The following is a 25,703-nucleotide window of genomic DNA, read 5'->3' on the forward strand; positions in this document are numbered from 1 at the left end:
CACAGATGGAAGATCCATTCAGTGGAACATTGTGCCCTACAAAAATAAAAGGGCCATACGTTTTTCGAAAGAGGGGTGGTAAGTGCTGGACAGTTCCCCACCGATATTGTATACGAGCATTTGGAAATGTAGACTGAGCATGCAAGCATAGAAACGCGATGACAGCAAGAAAATCAATCCCGACGTTGTCCATCATCATCGCATGTCCATAATTTTCTTGTAGAAAGGATCTTTCCGCAAAGCACGTATCCACTTTAGATTTTCAAAAAGCACATGTCTCAGCTCTGTTCGGTGGTGGGGAACAAGATGATTTGTTGCTTTGGCTTCAGACATCTCTGCATTGCTTCCTTGTTGCTCATACTTTGGGTAACAAGATGATTTTTTGCTTTGGCTTCAGACATCTCTGTATCGTTTCCTTATTTCGCCCCATGACAGGTTCTCCAATAGGGTTCTGGATTCCGGATCCTAGTGTGTGGATTCCGGATTCCATGTGGGTTTTTTCTCGTGGATTCCGGATTCCAGCAGCATGGATTCCGGATTCCATATCTCATTTTTTCATGGATTCCGGATTCCATATCTCATTTTTTCATGGATTCCGGATTCCATATCTCATTTTTTCATGGATTCCGGATTACCTGTCATATTGCTCATACTTTGCTACAAGCTCATGGAAGCGATCTTCGGGACAGTCACATTCGGGACAGTATCATCTAGATTCTAGTCTGAAGATGAGTTTTCAATTGAAGTATTACGGACTGGTTAATTTCGCTATCCTTATAATCTTACATTGTTTCTGTCGAGGTGTTAGATTCGTCATCTGAGTAAATTGCGTTGTGTTCGCCATCTGACTAATGTCCAATAGATGTCATACTAACCTGGCCTTCACGCTATGGCGCGTCCAGAGTAGAATGAGAATTTGGTTCGACCTTTTAGTGTTATTACAATATTTTTTTTTTTTTTTTGGCCTGGTTGGATACTGTATGTTATGAAGAAAGAACCTGGCCAAAAAGACTAAAGACAGGCCAAAAAGGCTGAAACAGGCCAAAAAGGCTAAAGACAGGCCAAAAAGGCTGAAGACAGGCCAAAAAGGCTGAAGACAGGCCAAAAAGGCTGAAGACAGGCCAAAAGGCTGAAGGCAGGTGAAAAAGGCTGAAGACAGACCAAAAAGGCTAAAGACAGGCCAAAAAGGCTAAAGACAGGCCAAAAAGGCTAAAGACAGGCCAAAAAGGCTAAAGACAGGCCAAAAAGGCTAAAGACAGGCCAAAAAGGCTAAAGACAGGCCAAAAAGGCTGAAGACAGGCCAAAAAGGCTAAAGACAGGCCAAAAAGGCTGAAGACAGGCCAAAAAGGCTGAAGACAGGCCAAAGAGGCTGAAGACAGGCCAAAAAGGCTGAAGACAGGCCAAAAAAGCTAAAGACAGGCCAAAAAGGCTGAAGACAGGCCAAAAAGGCTGAAGACAGGCCAAAAAGGCTGAAGACAGGCCAAAAAAGCTAAAGACAGGCCAAAAAGGTAAAAAGGCTGAAGACAGGCCAAAAAGGCTGAAGACAGGCCAAAAAGGCTGAAGACAGGCCAAACAGGCTAAAGGCAGGCCAAAAAGGCTAAAGACAGGCCAAAAAGGCTAAAGACAGGCCAAAAAGGCCGAAGACAGGCCAAAAAGGCTGAAGACAGGCCAAGAAGCCTAGACGGGCCAAAAGGCTGAAGACAGGCCAAAAAGGCTGAAGACAGGCCAAAAAGGCTAAAAGACAGGCCAAAAAGGCTAAAGACAGGCCAAAAAGGATGAAGACAGGCCAAAAAGGCTAAAGACACGCCAAAAAGGATGAAGACAGGCCACACGTGCCATAAAGGTCAACAAAGACCCCATACCTAATTCGCATATGTAGCATTAAAAAATAATAATTCCTAAACAAATACAAATCCGAAACAAAACAAAAACTGATTTAGAAGAATCCTACATAAAACAAGAATTTCGGAACGTGGTCCATTCTTATTAAGTCATCTCGTTGAAAGCATGACAAAGCATTTTTGCAAAAATTGCACCTACCCGAATTGTGGCGCGAAAGAGTTGGTTTGAAAAACGTATGGCCTTTTTATTTTTGTAGGGCACAATGTCTCACTGAATGGATCTTCCATCATATGTCGTACATAAATCTTATGGTTACCCTAGAATTCTTTTACGAAAAGATGGCAGCCACGCTGACTAAGGATATTCTTGTGACATAGGTGTTGTTTGAAATGGCACTTAAGTACATGTTTCTCTTTTTATTGAGAATCGAATACATTTCTAACGTGACAACAGACAGAACATCTCTCGCGATCTAACACCCTCACGCAATCCTAGGCAAAGTCTTACATTTCAACATCAATCTCTTTATGAGTGTTATCATGCATTACAATCCCAAATGCAATTTAATCCCCTCTGCTATTCGTGACATCACTTCCGACGCCAGAGTGGTGGTGGTGGGGGTATACTACTAGCGATACTCAGGTGACTCAGGAGGTACAGAATTAAAAAAAAAAAAATCAATTATCAGATCAATTTTAAGTCGAGGTAAAGGACTGGTCAAGAGCATCATTTTGTAACCAGAAATTGATTCAACAAGAGACCATCAGTAGGGAGTAAGTACGCAGCTGCATTGTCTCCTATTATCTTTGTTCTACAAAGGAGTTATTTTGTCTCTATTCTCGTTCTTTGTGTCGAGGTGCGGATATTGTTTATTTGCCCAATCAAATTGCGACTTGTAAGAGCTGCGTACTCACCCTCAGTAGGTACAAATAATTCTAGAAAATCAAAATCTAGGGTTTTATTTTTCTTAAGTATGCCTTTTCACTTATCTTTAAGATTGCTGTTGACCACATTATCTTTTGCTTTTTCTTAGCGTTAAAATTATTTTATTGACAAGCATATTGGACCTTTTTTTAGTCCTTTCATGAATCATATTCTTGGAACACCCTGTACTCACTTTAAACTTTTACTGGAACTAAGCAAGCTACTGTATATTAATTAAAAGTCAAATCATTTTCAATCCTTGCTATTCTAAAATATTTTTATGCAATCAAATGGGGTGGTATTCCTAGCTCCGCAAACTTCTCCGGCGACACATGCTCAACATCTGGCACATGGGACATGAGACACTGTACTGACAAGTCCAGCAGCGAAGGTACAGTTAGCCACAGCTTGTGAATGTCACTGGAGCGGGCGTCGGTATCTGCCTGCATAGACTTGACACCACCAAATATGTACATGCAACCCCCTGGAGTGATGGCTGCAGAGTGGAAGTACACAGGATATGGGAGGATCTAAGAGGAGGAAAGGGCAGGTAACTTACATTAAGTAATAACTTATCAGTTATTATCTGCAGTATCAGTTATTACTTATGACTTACACTGGCTTAACAGTTATACTGGCAGTGGAAAGTACAACAAAACAAGACTCAAAATAAAGTGCCCCTGTGTGAGAATTGTTAGTAAGCACGGTCACTGAAGTGCCCCTGTGTGAGAATTGTTAGTAAGCACGGTCACTGAAGTGCCCCTGTGTGAGAATTGTTAGTAAGCACGGTCACTGAAGTGCCCCTGTGTGAGAATTGTTAGTAAGCACGGTCACTGAAGTGCCCCTGTGTGAGAATTGTTAGTAAGCACGGTCACTGAAGTGCCCCTGTGTGAGAATTGTTAGTAAGCACGGTCACTGAAGTGCCCCTGTGTGAGAATTGTTAGTAAGCACGGTCACTGAAGTGCCCCTGTGTGAGAATTGTTAGTAAGCACGGTCACTGAAGTGCCCCTGTGTGAGAATTGTTAGTAAGCACGGTCACTGAAGTGCCCCTGTGTGAGAATTGTTAGTAAGCACGGTCACTGAAGTGCCCCTGTGTGAGAATTGTTAGTAAGCACGGTCACTGAAGTGCCCCTGTGTGAGAATTGTTAGTAAGCACGGTCACTGAAGTGCCCCTGTGTGAGAATTGTTAGTAAGCACGGTCACTGAAGTGCCCCTGTGTGAGAATTGTTAGTAAGCACGGTCACTGAAGTGCCCCTGTGTGAGAATTGTTAGTAAGCACGGTCACTGAAGTGCCCCTGTGTGAGAATTGTTAGTAAGCACGGTCACTGAAGTGCCCCTGTGTGAGAATTGTTAGTAAGCACGGTCACTGAAGTGCCCCTGTGTGAGAATTGTTAGTAAGCACGGTCACTGAAGTGCCCCTGTGTGAGAATTGTTAGTAAGCACGGTCACTGAAGTGCCCCTGTGTGAGAATTGTTAGTAAGCACGGTCACTGAAGTGCCCCTGTGTGAGAATTGTTAGTAAGCACGGTCACTGAAGTGCCCCTGTGTGAGAATTGTTAGTAAGCACTGTCACTGAAGTGCCCCTGTGTGAGAATTGTTAGTAAGCACGGTCACTGAAGTGCCCCTGTGTGAGAATTGTTAGTAAGCACTGTCACTGAAGTGCCCCTGTGTGAGAATTGTTAGTAAGCACGGTCACTGAGGTGCCCCTGTGTGAGAATTGTTAGTAAGCACGGTCACTGAGGTGGTCACTGCCAGAGGGTTCTTTTACATCCCTTTGATTCAAATTAGCGTAGTGCAGCTGGAATTGATGGGGCTTCTGGTTCGTTATCCTTATCCAAGGAGAGTGGGAACACAGGAGACATGACTCGTAGAATTCGTATTTCCCTAGAACTGTCAAACTTTGGAATAGTCTTCCTTCACTTATGAAATCTTGCACTACGCTTTCGTCTTTCAGGTATCAGCTGACCACTCACTATTTAGAGAAACTTGCCTTTTACCAACCTCCATAATTTCAAAGATCTTAAATTTATGTAATTCAATTTTTATTTTCGTTTTAGAATTCTTATTGTTTGTAATTTGTTGGGAAAGAATTTCAATTGGGGCTTACGCCCTGTTTTCTTCTCCCGTCACATTGTTTCTTATTTTCTTTATTTTGTTTATTTCCTATTGTAAACCGTAGTATTTTTTTTTGTGTGACAAAGCCAATAAACTAAACTAACTAAACTCAGGTTATGTTTCAGGCCAGAACCAATATCCAAAACCTGGGCCATAGCTGTCAGAGGCCAATGTGTTAAAACACTATGCCATCTAGGGGTTTCATTAAGTTCCAGATTAGACAGTGGAAATTGATAAGTATGCAGTGGAAGTTATCAGTTCAAATAAAACATTAATCACCTTTTTTCAAAAAGTAGCCAGCATTCGGAAAATAGTAGCTTGCAGTTCCGCCTGCAGTCCTTGAACTAACGTACACAGTACAGAGATAGACAAAGAAGGAAAGGGGCCCCTTCCTGGAGGCTGGCATATCTGCTGATATTTTTCTAAGGTTAAAATACTTACTCTCTCAATAGGTAATAGATAACAGAGTATTTACTGTTATATATTACCTATTTACTTACTTTTAAATATGTACTATTCTCAATAGGTAATAGAAAACAGAGATAAGTTAGGTAAATATTGATAAATCATACCTTAGGTAACTTAGTCCACTGAAACCTAACAAGATCTAGACTCCAGACATCGTTATAGATAGTCTGTCCGTCATAACCTCCACAAATATACACAGCATCTTTATACAGCACGCATCCATGGCAACGGCGACGTGGTGGAATTCCATGCTCTTGAGACACTAAACATTCATACACTTGCCATTTATTAGTTTGGTAACAAAACGCGTGAACCTTATCTAAGTTATAAAACTCTTGTGGATCAGTGCTCCCCATCCCTCCACCAATGACGTAAAAACTCCCCTTGTAATCAACAGCCTCGTGTCTGTACCTGGGGAAGGGGACGCTCTCATTCTGAGTTGAGACATACTTCCATTCCTTTGTTTTGAAGGAGAATTTAGAAAGGTAGCAATTAAACATATGACCTGTCGTGCCTGCAAACACGTATAGATCTTGGTCTGGGGATAAAACCATACTCTGGCCGTATCCAGGGATGGGAAGGGAAGGTTTTTTGTCGTATAAATAGCCCGCTAACTCGTCATCGATGTCTGAGTCATCATCTTCGCTGTCTTCTTGGTCTGATCCTTCCTGTCTCCTATTTTTAATTTTCGTACTCGTTGTTTCCAATTCTATCCACTCTTTCTTGCTCAAAAGACAAATATGAAGTTGCGCGCTATTGCTCTGACCAAAAGGTATCCCTGAACCTCCATATACGATCAAGTTCCCTTTGTTTAGAAGAACGCAGCTCGAGCAAACAGAGCTCGGAAAAGGGCCTGTGGTTATTACTCTACTCCAGCACTGTGAGGCGATGTTGAAGCGCCATAATTCACGAAAGAGCTTTTCGCTGTAATGTGGTGAGTATCCACCGAATACGTAGACATTTCGATCATCGGCAACGCATCTATGCCCGCTTCTAGGTAAAGGAGAAGGGCTCGTGTTTCTCGGATTTATCGTTTTCGCGATTTCATTTGTTTTACCTTCTTCGGCCATTTTGAGTCTGACCTTGCCGCGTTGAATGCTGGGAAAACACAGACCACAGCATTTCCGAAGATAAACTGGAAAATTATTTCTGGACCCTGATATTTTAATTGTTATTTTTTCACAAAGTGGATAATCAAGAAACAATCATACAGGAATTAAAAATATATGTTTCTTTCTTTTGCAAAAATAAAACCCTGTTTGATCTGAGCTATTTTTCTCGCGGGTTCCCTGTGTTGTCCAGCTCACTCTAATCTTGTGGAAGAGCGTTCAAAATGGCGGCAGACTTGAGCTCAACGGAGGAAGATGTTCAGAGCGTTTTACAGGTGAAATATGCGAGGTTTTTTACTCAAATTATTCTAGCCTTATCTATTACTACTCTTAATCTCATACGACTCGCTTTATAATCCTTATGCTAAAAACAAGTCTTACAATCGACTCTGTCGCCGTTTTCAGTGTCAACTTTGACTGAATTTGTTATGATATTGGCTCATTCCAACAGCCTATCATTTTTTTTAAATAAATACTATAGGAGGGTGTATAAATGATTCACTAAATGTATTCACATTTTTTTACTAGTCGAATTGATGGTATACTTAGAAGACATTATGCATTTTTAACTTCTGTTTCCATAGAGACGAGTACAAGGATAAACTTTTATACTTCCATTCTCTTTGTAGATAATTCAAAGAGATGTCAACTGCCTTGCAGATAATAATAAAACAACACGGAGAAGAGCGTTGGATAAGATCAAAAAAGAAACTTTGCAAAAAAAAGTATCTCTCAACCCGCATGTACTACAGGGGGTTCTTGATGAAATCCTAAAACCCTTGTTAAAAGTATTTTCCGACCCAGCAGAGAAATGCAGAGAGCTTTCTGTCACTGTTGTATCAGAGTAAGTTCATTAACCATCTTTTAAAAGATCCTGTATCTGACTTGCATGCAGCTGTTGATAGGGTTTTAATGATTGTGATTACGAGTGAGAAATTAAATTATATTGAATTGAAAATAGAACTTCGAATTATCAATATATATTACCATCATAAAAAATTATATTAAATTATATCATATTATTATTATATTATAATTGTGATAAAATTATTTTGAAAGGATGAATTGCCTTTCACAGTGATTTTGTTACTAAAAAAATCCCAGGCATGCATACATATTCCTTATTCACAATATTGTAGTACACTCTTCTGTTAATATTTTGTCAAAGGTAGTCCAATGGTTCAAGGGGTACCAATTGAGGTACTGATTAAGTTAGTATTAAGAGATGATATATACAGTAGATAATGCATCTTTATTTTTTAGATTTTCAATCAAGGTAGAGGACATCTCTTTATCTCTTCCATATATCATCCCTACCATTTCTCAAAGGCTGGGACAGGCCGAGATGGTAGAGACATGTGAAGAAGTCAGATTTTCACTTGTTGCCATGTTGAGCTGTATTAGTGAACTATGTAAAAATAAAATGAGTGTCTACATAGATGATCTTATCAAGATTTTCCAAAGGACTTTAGTGGATCCATTTCATGAAGTCAGAAAGGTAGGATTTTACTCCCAATTAGTTCAATTTATGTTAGTTGTTCAATAGAACCATAGCCTTATAATCCCCTACTATAGATAATGTTTACTATTCCTAGGCAGAAAGTAAAACCAAATATACATACTTCTTGAAACAAAATGTTATGAAAATAAACAATTTTACATACAACCACATATACTACAAAACCCTAATTTTCCTTCAATGCCATACCATTCTGCATAAAAAAGGGTGGTGCTTTGCTTGGAATTTGTACAGTAAGTTGAGACAATTAGAGGTTATAAGAACAAATCAAGATTGACTGGTTTGGTGAACACGGGTGCTTATTATTTTATAAATGTAATGGAAAGCAGTTTGTCCTAAAAACCTTAGCATTACAACACCAAATTAACAGGCAATTATATGCCTTCAAAGGAAGCTACAAAATCTTTCTTACAGCCTTTCCTGTGTTCTACAATAAGACAGAATGAAACTGTGTTGTAGTGTACCATTTGCACTCTGGTATTTATTCCAATGTGTGCTCTTACTTAGGAAAGCTGTCGTTGTATCAACATCCTTGCTCCTGCTATTCCTGAGCAGTTCTATCACCAAGGCAACTCGCTTGTTAATCCACTTCTGAAAACCATCAGCCATCAGCACTCCAAGGTCCGGCACGCATGTATACAGGTACGTTATTCAACCACTACTGCCAATACATCGTGCTTTATGTACACTGCTGACGATACATTATGCTTTATGTACACTGCTGACAATACATCATGCTTTATGTACACTGCTGATGATACATCATGCTTTATGTACACTGCTGATGATACATCATGCTTTATGTACACTGCTGACGATACATCATGCTTTATGCACACTGCTGACAATACATCATGCTTTTTGTACACTGCTGACGGTACATCATGTTTTATGTACACTGCTGACAATACATCATGCTTTATGTACACTGCTAATGATACATCATGCTTTATGTACACTGCTGACGATACATCATGCTTTATGTACACTGCTGACGATACATCATGCTTTATGTACACTGCTGACGATACATCATGCTTTATGTACACTGCTGACGATACATCATGCTTTATGTACACTGCTGACGATACATCATTCTTATGTACACTGCTGACGATACATCATGCTTTATGTACACTGCTGACGATACATCATGCTTTATGTACACTGCTGACGATACATCATGCTTTATGTACACTGCTGATGATACATCATGCTTTATGTACACTGCTGACGATACATCATGCTTTATGTACACTGCTGATGATACATCATGCTTTATGTACACTGCTGACGATACATCATGCTTTATGTACACTGCTGATGATACATCATGCTTTATGTACACTGCTGACGATACATCATGCTTTATGTACACTGCCGACAATACATCATGCTTTATGTACACTGCTGACGATACATCATGCTTTATGTACACTGCTGACGATACATCATTCTTTATGTACACTGCTGACGATACATCATGCTTTATGTACACTGCTGACGATACATCATGCTTTATGTACACTGCTGATGATACATCATGCTTTATGTACACTGCTGAAAATACATCATGCTTTATGTACACTGCTGACGATACATCATGCTTATGTACACTGCTGACGATACATCATGCTTTATGTACACTGCTGACTATACATCATGCTTTATGTACACTGCTGACAATACATCATACTTTATGTACACTGCTGACAATACATCATGCTTTATGTACACTGCTGACGATACATTATGCTTTATGTACACTGCTGACGATACATATGCTTTATATACACTGCTGACGATACATCATGCTTATGTACACTGCTGACGATACATCATGCTTTATGTACACTTCTGATGAAACATCATGCTTTATGTACACTGCTGACGATACATCATGTTTTATGTACACTGCTGATGATACATCATGCTTTATGTACACTTCTGCTGAAACATCATGTTTTATGTACACTGCTGACGATACATATGCTTTATATACACTGCTGACGATACATCATGCTTCATGTACACTGCTGACGATACATCATGCTTTATGTACACTGCTGACGATACATCATGCTTTATGTACACTGCTGACGATACATCATGCTTTATGTACACTGCTGACGATACATCATGCTTTATGTACACTGCTGACAATACATCATGTTTTATGTACACTGCTGACGATACATATGCTTTATATACACTGCTGACGATACATCATGCTTTATGTACACTGCTGATGATACATATGCTTTATGTACACTGCTGACGATACATCGTGCTTTATGTACACTGCTGACAATACATCATGCTTTATGTACACTGCTGACGATACATCATGCTTCATGTACACTGCTGATGATACATCATGCTTTATGTACACTGCTAACGATACATTATGCTTTATGTACACTGCTGACAATACATCGTGCTTTATGTACACTTCTGACGATACATCATGCTTTATGTACACTGCTGACGATACATTATGCTTTATGTACACTGCTGATGATACATTATGCTTTATGTACACTGCTGACGATACATCGTGCTTTATGTACACTGCTGACGATACATCATGCTTCATGTACACTGCTGACGATACATATGCTTTATATACACTGCTGACGATACATCATGCTTTATGTACACTGCTGATGATACATCGTGCTTTATGTACACTGCTGATGATACATTATGCTTTATGTACACTGCTGACAATACATCATGCTTTATGTACACTGCTGATGATACATCGTGCTTTATGTACACTGCTGACGATACATATGCTTTATATACACTGCTGACGATACATCATGCTTTATGTACACTGCTGACGATACATCATGCTTTATGTACACTGCTGATGATACATCATACTTTATGTACACTGCTGACGATACATCATGCTTTATGTACACTGCTGACGATACATCATGCTTCATGTACACTGCTGATGATACATCATGCTTTATGTACACTGCTAACGATACATTATGCTTTATGTACACTGCTGACAATACATCGTGCTTTATGTACACTTCTGACGATACATCATGCTTTATGTACACTGCTGACGATACATCATGCTTTATGTACACTGCTGACAATACATCATGCTTTATGTACACTGCTGACGATACATTATGCTTTATGTACACTGTTGACGATATACATCATGCTTCACGTACACTGCTGACGATACATCATGCTTTATGTACACTGCTGACGATACATCATGCTTTATGTACACTTCTGATGATACATCATGCTTTATGTACACTGCTGACAATACATCATGTTTTATGTACACTGTTGACGAGGATATACATCATGCTTTATGTACACTGCTGACGATATACATCATGTTTTTTGTACACTGCTGACGATACATCATGCTTTATGTACACCGAATTTAGTGCCTTAATTGTCAGCTGGTCAGTTATGTCAGCTTTTTTTTATGTAAAACTATTTGTTTAAGGTGTAATTGGTGCTTCAAGTCAACATTAAGTTGTTGGGTCAAGGGACATGCGTGCATACATATGGTTTATTCAGACACGATTAAAGTCATCACATACATAAGTAGTTAAAAATATAAATAAAACATAATACAGTATTAATTAACCTATACTGTTTTACATGATTTCTGTGTGGGAAACCGATTATCAAAATACATTATTTATTTTCCGTTTAAACTTTCTAAGCCTGCGTAATTTGGGGCCACTATAACTAAAGCTACGCTTAAGGAAGACGGTTCTTGGTTTTGGGAGGGTAAGTCTATGGTCCTGGTTGCGTAAGTTATAGCCCATGCAGCGAGGAGTAAAATGGTTTAGTAAGTAATGAGGGATACAGTAACATAGTGTTGCATTCTATAATAATAAAAGACTGTATAAAATGCAGGGTGATACATGTCATACAGTGGCAAATCCAGGAACCTTGAAGGTGGGGGGTTATTTATTTCCTATGCCTTCCCTCTAGCTGCCATAGTCCTGTGAGCTTTGTTGCTATGTGCCTGTGCAGTCATAACAAGAGCCACTTGGCTTTTTGCTCAACCCAGACCATAGGTGTTGTCATACAGTATGGAGATGGTAAGAACGTGGATGACGTCATGTCACATTTGGCACAGCGAACATTCGATTCATCACCTACCGTCAGAGCAATGGTGACGAAAGTTGTTGGGGCTTGGCTGCTAGAGCTCAGAGACAGGTATGCGCTGGGGAGATAAATCATCACAAGGTTGTTTTAGGCCTCTGTGAAAACAGAGTTGTTTGACTGATGTTTCGAGCATTTTAGCCGTTTGTCAGATCAATAGAGACTAAAGCAGATAGGGGTTGTATTTATAGTGTAGTATGGTGCGAACAATTGGTAGTCGGCAGACGCTGCACACACGAACTGACAATAGGCAATTAGAGTGGGGCATGTTAAAGAAATAATATTATTTAATATGTAAAGGACAGTTATGCGCTGGTTTGGTCAAAGCAGGTTGTACCAGTATGTACCATGGCAGAAAGATAAAATAAATCATGTTTTGCATATGTAAACAAAGTACGTTGTTGACTGTGAATGAGATAAAGTATTGAAACCAGATACGGATAATACACCATTACCATGTGAACCAATTATAGTGCATTATTGAGGGTTCTAGAACTTGGAAGACTTGAGATATTACCTCATATCCATTTCTACTGGAACCATATTTTGCAGGTACTCCTATTTTCACAAGCTGTTACCATACGTACTGACAGGTCTCTCAGATGAAATGCCAGACATCAGGAACCAATCCCGGCATATAATGGACCAGGTAATCTGGATGGTGAAACACACACCCCCTCCTTGGGTGGTTAAAACACAGTCCTTCCTTCCTAAAAATCGCCAATCTATAAATCGCCAAATTATACTTTCCGTATATGATCCTTGTTACTGTGTACCCTTAAGCAGTAATTCTTAATAGCTTTTTTTAGATTTAGTCGTGAGGTCTAGTAGTCGCAAATCTTGTCCGATTCCATCCATGCTTTTGGAGGATAATATTCAATCATCCATATTTGATGTTCTATTGTTTTATTTTAATTTATTGTTAAACAATTTAAAGTTATTTCATATGGTCACCAGTATTTTATGGACTTTCCAATATATTTCACAAAATAACCAATGCTTTTTCTTTAAATTCTTCTACCTTTGAGTATGCAAACATAAACATCATGCCATAGTATAAGCAATCTCCCCCAAAAAATTTAAATTAAATAACAAAAGTGTGTAATTGGTTGATGAAAGGTATCCAATAGAAGATTGTTGCTCTAGATGAGAATAAAGGAGATAATATGACCTTAAATTGTTATAGGCACTCTTGTTGTTCTTAGGCAATATTGCTTTTTTGAGACGTCTACGCTTCTTTACTCACAGAAGAGCTCAAATGAATAATTTTAAATTTACCACCAGTGGCGAGTTTAATATGTGCACAACTGGGGCTGATTACGAGTATCAAAGTGTTAAATATTTTTTTCTATCCAGGTTGGCGAGCTGTATGCAAAAGAAAATGAAGAAGAACTAAAAGACAAACTTAATTTTGAAGCACCTCTTACTTACAGACTTGTTACAGGCAAGTATCTCATCTTCAACATTCAGGGCGATTCACTGATGAAAACAACAGCAAATGCAATGCATTCTGAGATGTGATCATCGGCTTAACACATTGACTCCTCAACCGGCCTGTACCGGCTTTGGGACCCACAACCCAAAAACAACCCATAAATGCAAACTAAACACAACAAGATGAAGATACTCAGGCATCAGTCTAAGGGATAAATGGTCTTGAAGATATGCATCCAACCAAGGTCTTGGCAACTACTCTTAAGCCAAATAATAGCACAGGTTCTTTGACAAATTTCAAATCGAACAAGGAAAGAAAAGCAGAATCACCCCTCTTAATAAAACGCTCAAAATACAACACAAGGGAGAGAGATCAGCAAACACAGCTCAAGACACAAATAGATACCTTTATTCTGATCCTCCAGGTTCATTTCCATGGCCTCAAAACACAATGTCCATTCCTTGAAGGCTTGTAAAACCATGAAGATGCCTTTACGGATTGAAAAGCATTCTGGGAGATCCAGGGAAAAATTCACGAGGGGAGGGCCAGTCAACACTCCTCTCCCCAAAGTCAGATGGTTTTTTATAAGTCTTTTCACCCTGAAGCCAAACAAATCAATTCCAGGTCATAAAGACCCAGAATAACAGTGTAAACAATTTTGGAATCAATTTGGTTTCAGAAAAGACAGCATTTAGAAGAGCTGTGGTGATTCATTAGAAAATTATTTTCTCATCCAGGCAAAGCCAAACAAGAAAAAATCATCATGAATCCACCTTTGCTTGCAAATATCCATAAGCAAAGCATTCAATTATGCCCCAAAAGACTTCATGATGTCCTGAGACACTCTCCTAATATGCTCATAGCTGTATTTTTGATGAAAAATACAAGCAACCATCAACTTGTGCTGGCTTCAGCACATCGACGAGGGGTTAAAAGTGGGGACCGCAAAGCACTGTTGGAAAGCTTGGATACTGCTGACTAGGTGCAGCTGTGTTTGACTTTGACGGGCTGTATAAAACTCTGAATAGGGGGGAGGTATCTGTTTTCAGTCTGTTTTTTGTAAATTCAGCTCAAAAATAGCCAGGAGTCAATGGCTTAATTAATTCTAATACAAGATGTTTTCTGTCTAGATGTCCCCAGACCCAATCTTGGATGTAGAGTGCTCATTCAGCGTAATTTGTCTAAAATCCTGCCTGCTGCTCTACGAGACATGTGTGAATGGACAGTAGACACAAGAAAAAAGGTAACCTTTTTTTCTAATGGCAAAGTTTGAATTGAGAGGATGGAGGCGGCTTTTCGCAGAGCCCACCTTTGCTGCCAGGATTTTCGCAGTCATTAGATATGTGCCAAAAGTATTTTGGTCATGTGGGAAGGGCACAGGCGTCATGTACTGTGTCCATAATCAGATAGAGCCAAGAAAAACATGGGCGGAGGTTGCAGGCAGGCTTGGTATGAGATGGTAAGGCCTGGAAAATTGCAGTCAAGTACTTTGTGTGACTCCATGCAATGTCATACCCGCCATTTGAGTGGAAATATGATGTAATTGAATAGTGACTGCCATGATAATTTGTTTCTTAATTAAAAAAGGTTCTGCTGAATTGACAGTTAGGCACTCAAAGAAAGCCTGATGACTTCACAAAACATGGCTACAGCTGTTAAGTGTAGCTGGTGACAAGTTCCTAACTAGGTTGTGTGACCCATAGTTTGCTTGCACAGAGTGTGCATCGCTGTCATAAATTGTCTTTAATCTGTGTGGCTATAACGGACAGAGAGCTAACTGGTAGTGAAGATTAATAAATTTTTATTGTCAAGATAGTGGTGAGAAGTATGGCTTAAAAGTATAGTTAGTTATGTATAAGTAAATACGCATAACATGGTGACTCAGAAGATGTTAACAAAGGCCGTTAGGGACCTTGCCTAGAGATAACATTAACTTTTGAGTTTCAAAACAAAATAAATTATATAAGTCAAATAATCCTTTTCTGAAAAAAAACAGTATGGCTTTGTTTGTTAGTGCTATTTAAGTTATCTTTCGTTGCTGTCATTTTTCTGTTAAAAGCCTGAGCATGTGCTAGTTTGCCACCCAATAAACACTTTTTCTTGATCCACAGGCATCTGCCCTTATCTATCACCTTCTCTTCTACGCTGAAGACAACACCACTCAGCACATGGAGACATTGCTCCACGGACTCTACAAGGGTTGCCAAGACGAAGAGCCTGACGTGGTAACCATGGTGATTAAAAGTGCTGAGTTAGCTGGTAGCTTTGTAGAACCTGCAGTGTTCTGTAAGCTGATATTACCTCACCTGAAAAGTACTGCGAGTGTGTCAACCGCAGGTCTGATGAGCTGCCTCATGGTGTTGGCAGCGCTTGTCAGAGGAAGTGATCCACAGTTATTACAGCCACAGCTGCAGGTAAGTGAATGAAAGCAATGGACTGTACTTTAGTGGTATGCGTGACCTAAAGAGTCTCTTACCACACCTCTCTAAGGCTCAATGGAACAATGTTATTATCATTGTTACCAATTATTAGTAAATGGATGTACCCATGACATGTTAAGGTGGCTCAAGAACTTCTTCAATCCAACCAAAACAATGTAGCCTTATGTCAAATCGTTACAACTGCCTGCTTATCCACCCTGACACATTGATGTGTTCATCTCTCCCTGCTGATCCACCATGACACTTGCATCTCTCCCTGTTTATTTACCCTAACATGTGCATCTCTCCCTGTTTATCCACCCGAATATGTGCATCTCTCCCTGCTTATCCACCTTGACATGTATATATCTCCCTGTTTATTCACCCTGACACGTGTATCTCTCCCTGTTTATCCATCCTTACACTTGCATCTCTTCCTGTTTATCCACCTTGACATGTGCATCTTTTCCTGTTTATCCGTCCTAACACATGCATCTCTCCCTGTTTATCCACCCTAACATGTGCATCTCTCCCTGTTTATCCACCTTGACATGTGCATATCTCCCTGTTTATCCACCCTGACATGTGCATCTCTTCATGTTTAACCACCCTAACATGTGCATCTTTTCCTGTTTCTTCATCCTAACACGTGCATCTCTTCCTGTTTATCCGCCCTAACACGTGCATCTCATACTGACTCTTGCATCTCTATCCAGGTCATATGTGAAGGGATCTCGTATCCTGATGTGTGTAGTGCAGAGCAGTTGTCATGCCAACAGCAGCTTCTTGAGGTTGTGCATGCGATCTTGGACAAGGCTGGTCAGCAGTGCTCACCATTTAGCTATGACGTGTTCAAGGTTGTTCTTTACGTGCTGGCCCTTAGTGATGGAACACTGAATGATAAGGTGAGGCCAACTTGTGACCTGAACTGTAGCCTAAAGGACCCTTCAACTTTGTTATGCCTTGCCAACTTAATAAGGCAGCAGAACTGCTACCCACAATGTAATTTAATGTTTGGAATAACCATTGGGAACCCTAGCCATCCATCCATTCATTTAAAAAATAACACAATACACTAACAATTAAACCGATGTAATATACCACCATTAGTTTACAGTTCACCAAAAACTGGCAGTCGATCAATCTCTTCAATCTGCCCAGAAGAAGTCGACTACCAGCTTTTGGTGAACCATATTCATAGTATGTCTAATGACCATGACTATTTGGGTATTTCCACTGAACCATAAGGTTATAGATACAACAATTATCGTCTCTAATTCTCACTCCCATTTTTGAAAGTCTTCCCCAATTTTTAGTTAGTTTGTATAAAAATTGGCAATATATGTGAAAGAATTCAAGGGGCAGGGAGTTTGCATTTTCCACAATGTTTTAACAATTTTAAGCTTAAAAAAAGTTTCAATTCCCAGAAGTGCCGTTTCTAAAATTTTGTCTCAATTCAACCTCTTACCCTAACTAAAAATAGCTTCATTTTCCCTTACTTGTTTTTGGTAGATTTCGTCAGCTCTTGATAAGCTCACCTGCATCCAGGGATTCACAGGAATTGATGGCCTGTATGCAGCACACAGCGAACAGCTGCTTGGTCAACTGAAGGTATCTTATCATACTATAATCCGCGAAATTGTTGGAAACAGGAGAGTGTAAAGAAGACAGGGACAATGGGACCTCGACCTCGATTTATACACCTATTTCAAAAAAGGTTGTCCGTGCGAACGCCAAATGGCGACTGTCAAAGGCAGGGTTCTTCTACCAAAAAATACCATGGAACTTGTCAAATTTCTACTGAATGTTGGGAAATATGGATAGTTTCAGCACTTATCATCTTTATTCTTACAAATAATTGCCCATAAGCAGTGATTGGTGTTAGAACTGCCATTTGCCAATTGGCATTCGCCATTTGTACTTACAACGTTTATTGAAATAGGTGTATAGAATGAGGCAGTGAAAAAAATGGAAATGCACACAAGTTTGGATGTGACTGTGAATTCTGTAGCCTGGTTTGGAAGGAATGTAGACACCTGACTATCTGGTTTTATTTTTTACTTGGGTTACCTGCGCATTTCTTACACAGGAATCCCACAAGTCCTGGCTGAGTAATTCCGCCGAGCGCCAGCTGTTTGACGTATTGTTGACCCAAGCAGGTCACGTTACAGGCGAGATGTTGCTAGGCGACGCCTTGGTAGTTTTCAAGTCATTTTTGGATATCAACAGGGATCCCGAACTGCGCCTTAGGTCTGTTGAACATCAGATCATTTCGTGGTTTTATCTAGATTTCAACCTTAATTTTCTTTTACTCACAACCACATTAAAAAATTCCTCCGCACTACCCAGGCTGAAGTAGTTAGCCATGCTATCATTAAACAACAATAAGGTTTTTTTGTCTCAAAACAAAGAAAGCCCTCAGGAATCACAAGAATACTATCCATCACGAGCTAGGCAGAAGGTACATTTAGCAACTTTTGTACAAGACAAATTAAAAGTATTGCCCATTTAAACTATACAGGTTAATATTTCAATTTCTCAGGATGTTCTCTTTGCTTTCTCGCCTCGTGATGAGCTCCACCGACTCGCATTTCGCGCCATACAGTGTAACCATGGTTACTGACATGATCATACCGAACTGCGTGTGGCAGCCGGGCAGGTGAGTGCGGGCTCAAAATAGCCTTGAGGCTGATAGAAAAGCTTATTCATGTTTTGCGATGTCCGTTATAGAACTGCTGGGGCTGTTAGAGCAGCAGCCATATCGTGCCTTTGGGCCATTTTACAGAAAGGGCTGCTACGCCCTGATCAGGCACAAGCCATCATCAAAGACCTTCTGACACAGGTACCCTGTTTTCTTCCAAAGTAAAGTTTTTGGAACATTATCTGACCATGTGCACATGTGTATTTTTTTGCTTATCAACATCTGATAAATAAGATCATATAAAGCTGTCACTAAAATTATATCATCATTTCACTAGATAGTTTCTTTTTTTGTTTCGATCATGCGTTCTTTTCGCAGTTAAACACATGTCTCGAAGATCACAATGAGACAACTCGTCTTGTGTCTTGCAAAGCGATGCAAAAGCTGCTTACCTCGTGCAAAGATAGCTTTGATGGTAAGGCTTTAAAAATGATTTAAAAAGAGATTATCTCAGAGCCAATCCTTCTAACAAAAAAGGGATAGTCTAACGTTCATAAGAAACGACGTAATATAAGAAGTTAAGGTTATCAAGGTCAAAGATGCATATGAATGTACTAAAACAGAAATAGAGTTTTCTTCGATTAAGCGGAAAGCTCGAGTTATAATGGACCCATGTTACAGAAGGATTTTATCTGTTGATGTGTATAGTTATACAACTGAATTCCGATAAATCAAATGGCACATTGAATGTTCTGGTTATCATGAGTGATGTGCATGTAAATGTACTTAAATCAAAGCCGAAATCACTTCGATTCAGCGGAAAGTTCGAATTATTAAAGCTTTGTCTTCTAAATTAAGTGTCGGAATTCTTATCGTCTGTCAGATGTTCTCGGTCTTGGTCTAACTATTGTCTAACTTACAGGGGATTTGCTGCACTCTTTGTACCCCGAGCTGCTGAAAAGAATGGATGATAGTAATGATGAGATCCGACGAGTTGTCACCTCTACATTCCTTGCCTACTTCAGGTAAAAAGGCCCTCTTTCAAGTGTCTTTGAAAATATCTTTCTCTTAACAGGGTATTACTTAGTAGGAAAGTGCACTTTTCAGTGGCAGCACCAAACTTGAAGCAGCTGTTATTTTTTCAGCAATTTTGGGTGCAGGTTCTAAATGCTAAGAGTTAAACTTATCCCATTTTTAGGGCTTTTCCAGACGGTTATGACTGCGACCTGTACAAGTTTCATCTTCAGGCAATGTTTAAAGGGCTTTTGATCCACCTAGATGACCCAACACCAACTATTCAGGTAATCACATATATGTAACTCCACACCAACTGTTCAGGTAATCACATATATGTAACTCCACACCAACTGTTCAGGTAATCACATATATGTAACTCCACACCAACTGTTCAGGTTATCACATATATGTAACTCCACACCAACTGTTCAGGTAATCACATATATGTAACTCCACACCAACTGTTCAGGTAATCACATATATGTAACTCCACACCAACTGTTCAGGTAATCACATATATGTAACTCCACACCAACTGTTCAGGTAATCACATATATGTAACTCCACACCAACTGTTCAGGTAATCACATATATGTAACTCCACACCAACTGTTCAGGTAATCACATATATGTAACTCCACACCAACTGTTCAGGTAATCACATATATGTAACTCCACACCAACTGTTCAGGTAATCACATATATGTAACTCCACACCAACTGTTCAGGTAATCACATATATGTAACTCCACACCAACTGTTCAGGTAATCACATATATGTAACTCCACACCAACTGTTCAGGTAATCACATATATGTAACTCCACACCAACTGTTCAGGTAATCACATATATGTAACTCCACACCAACTGTTCAGGTAATCACATATATGTAACTCCACACCAACTGTTCAGGTAATCACATATATGTAACTCCACACCAACTGTTCAGGTAATCACATATATGTAACTCCACACCAACTGTTCAGGTAATCACATATATGTAACTCCACACCAACTGTTCAGGTAATCACATATATGTAACTCCACACCAACTGTTCAGGTAATCACATATATGTAACTCCACACCAACTGTTCAGGTAATCACATATATGTAACTCCACACCAACTGTTCAGGTAATCACATATATGTAACTCCACACCAACTGTTCAGGTAATCACATATATGTAACTCCACACCAACTGTTCAGGTAATCACATATATGTAACTCCACACCAACTGTTCAGGTAATCACATATATGTAACTCCACACCAACTGTTCAGGTAATCACATATATGTAACTCCACACCAACTGTTCAGGTAATCACATATATGTAACTCCACACCAACTGTTCAGGTAATCACATATATGTAACTCCACACCAACTGTTCAGGTAATCACATATATGTAACTCCACACCAACTGTTCAGGTAATCACATATATGTAACTCCACACCAACTGTTCAGGTAATCACATATATGTAACTCCACACCAACTGTTCAGGTAATCACATATATGTAACTCCACACCAACTGTTCAGGTAATCACATATATGTAACTCCACACCAACTGTTCAGGTAATCACATATATGTAACTCCACACCAACTGTTCAGGTAATCACATATATGTAACTCCACACCAACTGTTCAGGTAATCACATATATGTAACTCCACACCAACTGTTCAGGTAATCACATATATGTAACTCCACACCAACTGTTCAGGTAATCACATATATGTAACTCCACACCAACTGTTCAGGTAATCACATATATGTAACTCCACACCAACTGTTCAGGTAATCACATATATGTAACTCCACACCAACTGTTCAGGTAATCACATATATGTAACTCCACACCAACTGTTCAGGTAATCACATATATGTAACTCCACACCAACTGTTCAGGTAATCACATATATGTAACTCCACACCAACTGTTCAGGTAATCACATATATGTAACTCCACACCAACTGTTCAGGTAATCACATATATGTAACTCCACACCAACTGTTCAGGTAATCACATATATGTAACTCCACACCAACTGTTCAGGTAATCACATATATGTAACTCCACACCAACTGTTCAGGTAATCACATATATGTAACTCCACACCAACTGTTCAGGTAATCACATATATGTAACTCCACACCAACTGTTCAGGTAATCACATATATGTAACTCCACACCAACTGTTCAGGTAATCACATATATGTAACTCCACACCAACTGTTCAGGTAATCACATATATGTAACTCCACACCAACTGTTCAGGTAATCACATATATGTAACTCCACACCAACTGTTCAGGTAATCACATATATGTAACTCCACACCAACTGTTCAGGTAATCACATATATGTAACTCCACACCAACTGTTCAGGTAATCACATATATGTAACTCCACACCAACTGTTCAGGTAATCACATATATGTAACTCCACACCAACTGTTCAGGTAATCACATATATGTAACTCCACACCAACTGTTCAGGTAATCACATATATGTAACTCCACACCAACTGTTCAGGTAATCACATATATGTAACTCCACACCAACTGTTCAGGTAATCACATATATGTAACTCCACACCAACTGTTCAGGTAATCACATATATGTAACTCCACACCAACTGTTCAGGTAATCACATATATGTAACTCCACACCAACTGTTCAGGTAATCACATATATGTAACTCCACACCAACTGTTCAGGTAATCACATATATGTAACTCCACACCAACTGTTCAGGTAATCACATATATGTAACTCCACACCAACTGTTCAGGTAATCACATATATGTAACTCCACACCAACTGTTCAGGTAATCACATATATGTAACTCCACACCAACTGTTCAGGTAATCACATATATGTAACTCCACACCAACTGTTCAGGTAATCACATATATGTAACTCCACACCAACTGTTCAGGTAATCACATATATGTAACTCCACACCAACTGTTCAGGTAATCACATATATGTAACTCCACACCAACTGTTCAGGTAATCACATATATGTAACTCCACACCAACTGTTCAGGTAATCACATATATGTAACTCCACACCAACTGTTCAGGTAATCACATATATGTAACTCCACACCAACTGTTCAGGTAATCACATATATGTAACTCCACACCAACTGTTCAGGTAATCACATATATGTAACTCCACACCAACTGTTCAGGTAATCACATATATGTAACTCCACACCAACTGTTCAGGTAATCACATATATGTAACTCCACACCAACTGTTCAGGTAATCACATATATGTAACTCCACACCAACTGTTCAGGTAATCACATATATGTAACTCCACACCAACTGTTCAGGTTATCACATATATGTAACTCCACACCAACTGTTCAGGTAATCACATATATGTAACTCCACACCAACTGTTCAGGTTATCACATATATGTAACTCCACACCAACTGTTCAGGTTATCACATATATGTAACTCCACACCAACTGTTCAGGTTATCACATATATGTAACTCCACACCAACTGTTCAGGTTATCACATATATGTAACTCCACACCAACTGTTCAGGTTATCACATATATGTAACTCCACACCAACTGTTCAGGTTATCACATATATGTAACTCCACACCAACTGTTCAGGTAATCACATATATGTAACTCCACACCAACTGTTCAGGTTATCACATATATGTAACTGCACACCAACTGTTCAGGTAATCACATATATGTAACTCCACACCAACTGTTCAGGTTATCACATATATGTAACTCCACACCAACTGTTCAGGTTATCACATATATGTAACTCCACACCAACTGTTCAGGTTATCACATATATGTAACTCCACACCAACTGTTCAGGTTATCACATATATGTAACTCCACACCAACTGTTCAGGTTATCACATATATGTAACTCCACACCAACTGTTCAGGTTATCACGTATATGTAACTCCACACCAACTGTTCAGGTTATCACATATATGTAACTCCACACCAACTGTTCAGGTTATCACATATATGTAACTCCACACCAACTGTTCAGGTTATCACATATATGTAACTCCACACCAACTGTTCAGGTAATCACATATATGTAACTCCACACCAACTGTTCAGGTTATCACATATATGTAACTGCACACCAACTGTTCAGGTAATCACATATATGTAACTCCACACCAACTGTTCAGGTTATCACATATATGTAACTCCACACCAACTGTTCAGGTTATCACATATATGTAACTCCACACCAACTGTTCAGGTTATCACATATATGTAACTCCACACCAACTGTTCAGGTTATCACATATATGTAACTCCACACCAACTGTTCAGGTTATCACATATATGTAACTCCACACCAACTGTTCAGGTTATCACGTATATGTAACTCCACACCAACTGTTCAGGTTATCACATATATAACAGACCCATGCACAGGTGGGCAATCCATTTGGCATCCAAAAAGTGAATTATTTCTTATTAAGAAATCTTCAAATACTATGCTTTTTTCATATGATATCTATGACTGCGCCCCACCCCCTCCCTTTGGCATCCGGTGCTTTTTTATAAGATACCCATGACTGCGCACCCCCCCCCCCCCCCATCCAGCCAATCCTGGGTCACATCTATATAGCCCCACACCAATTATTCTGATAACCCCACCTATATTACCTGACACTCAGCTAACCACATTTGAGTGACTCAACACACGCCAAGATTAATACCCTACACCTGCTATCATATTTAGGTGACCCAACTCCCACTATTCAAGTTACCACACTAACTAAATCACACTTAAACTGTTCAACTGTCCATTCATAACCATGTTGTGTTTTATCAGGAAGCTGTTCTAGCTGCATTGAAGCAAGCAGCACATGTCAAGCCCTCTATACTCAAAGAGCAAGTGGAAGCGGTAAAGCACAAACACAGGGTTGCCAGGTAAGAGCGCCATAACACAAACACAGGGTTGCTAGGTAAGAGCGCCATAACACAAACACAGGGTTCCCAGGTAAGAGCGCCATAACACAAACACAGGGTTGCTAGGTAAGGGCGCCATAACACAAACACAGGGTTGCTAGGTAAGACCTTTATAACACAAGACTTCTCCCCCATAAATCCTCCTTAATTTGTGTATGTCTATAATTCCTGTACAGTGTTTCGCCCAAACGTCTTATAGTCAAATTCGTTTGCGCGACTCCGAGAATCCAAATCCATTTCTCGTCTGGAAATAGCGCGTATTCAATCATATCACCGTGACCAATCAATTCCCTTAAAGCCGCATTGTCACCAGTTTACTTCCGGAGCTCCGACGGAAACCTTAACCGTTAAAAGACAAAAGAATCTATTAGAATCCGATATATTAAACAGGCCATCCGCTCTAAATTATCAATCAGATCCTCAAAGAAACTTCCAATAAACACACTGCTTTCAATATTTTGAAATATTTTTCGCGTTTTCCGTTAAAAATCATCGGATATTGTTACGTAATCGCCCGGAAGTCGATTGACTATGCGCAAACGAGATTTTGGGTTCGCTGAGGTCTTGGCTATAATCAATGTATTTTGTCTGTTCCTTTTAGATACTGCGATGAGCTTCTTCAGCATCTTAAGTCTCTACAAATTGCCGGTGGCACCTGATACCGTAATGACAAATGGGATTGCTACTCGCAAACTACCGTATTTTTTTACGTCCTCTTAGATAGCCAATATGACAACAATTGATCACACGCATCCTATCCCCCCCCCCTGTTTGGAGAAACCCGGGGCATTTACCAAACGTTTTAAAGGAAGCATCCACCTCCCCACCTCCACCCCCCAAGACTGCAATAAGTCCATCTATTTCCACCACTGAGAAATTCATCTTAGTTAAACACCCTATCGGATATAGTATCCTTTTATCGTGACAGAAAAAAGAAATTTGGTGCGCTTATGTGTGTAGCTATAGAAGAGTTTGAGCTCATTTGTGTATAGTTTAATGCTCATTTGTAATTTTGCTCACTAAATTGTATAAATAAATATGACTTTAGTAATAA

The 25,703-nt window shown here is 39.5% G+C and overlaps 2 protein-coding genes across 2 annotated transcripts; one reads left to right on the forward strand and one right to left on the reverse strand.

Moving 5' to 3' along the window:
• Positions 1-2,243: 2,243 nt before the first annotated feature.
• LOC5502101 (kelch domain-containing protein 10) lies at positions 2,244-6,455 on the reverse strand. The gene is made up of 2 exons (XM_032370387.2): positions 5,453-6,455; positions 2,244-3,296 (listed from the first exon to the last, which is right to left on the reverse strand). Exons 1-2 carry the CDS (start codon positions 6,416-6,418, stop codon positions 3,045-3,047), a joined length of 1,218 nt encoding a protein of 405 aa, XP_032226278.1. The 5' UTR covers positions 6,419-6,455; the 3' UTR covers positions 2,244-3,044.
• Positions 6,456-6,623: 168 nt separating this feature from the next.
• Positions 6,624-25,703, forward strand: LOC5515275 (dynein axonemal assembly factor 5). Its single transcript, XM_048731636.1, has 19 exons — positions 6,624-6,732; positions 7,087-7,301; positions 7,721-7,955; positions 8,484-8,618; positions 12,043-12,191; positions 12,690-12,786; positions 13,494-13,581; positions 14,703-14,815; positions 15,684-15,986; positions 16,709-16,897; positions 17,505-17,603; positions 18,082-18,242; positions 18,535-18,651; positions 18,723-18,834; positions 19,012-19,108; positions 19,556-19,658; positions 19,832-19,934; positions 24,513-24,610; positions 25,251-25,703. Exons 1-19 carry the CDS (start codon positions 6,682-6,684, stop codon positions 25,306-25,308), a joined length of 2,523 nt encoding a protein of 840 aa, XP_048587593.1. The 5' UTR covers positions 6,624-6,681; the 3' UTR covers positions 25,309-25,703.

The sequence above is a fragment of the Nematostella vectensis genome, chromosome 8 (assembly GCF_932526225.1).
Source record: "Nematostella vectensis chromosome 8, jaNemVect1.1, whole genome shotgun sequence".
Lineage (NCBI taxonomy): Eukaryota > Metazoa > Cnidaria > Anthozoa > Actiniaria > Edwardsiidae > Nematostella > Nematostella vectensis.

Coding starts and splice junctions, on each gene's coding strand:
- LOC5502101 (XM_032370387.2), bottom strand. CDS start 6,418: ATGGCCGAAGAAGGTAAAACAAATGAAATCGCGAAAACGATAAATCCG. Junction 3,297..5,452: donor AGTGGACTAAGTTACCTAAG/GTATGATTTATC, acceptor TCCTCCTCTTAG/ATCCTCCCATATCCTGTGTA.
- LOC5515275 (XM_048731636.1), top strand. CDS start 6,682: ATGGCGGCAGACTTGAGCTCAACGGAGGAAGATGTTCAGAGCGTTTTA. Junction 14,816..15,683: donor CAGTAGACACAAGAAAAAAG/GTAACCTTTTTT, acceptor CTTGATCCACAG/GCATCTGCCCTTATCTATCA. Junction 19,109..19,555: donor GTGCAAAGATAGCTTTGATG/GTAAGGCTTTAA, acceptor TCTAACTTACAG/GGGATTTGCTGCACTCTTTG.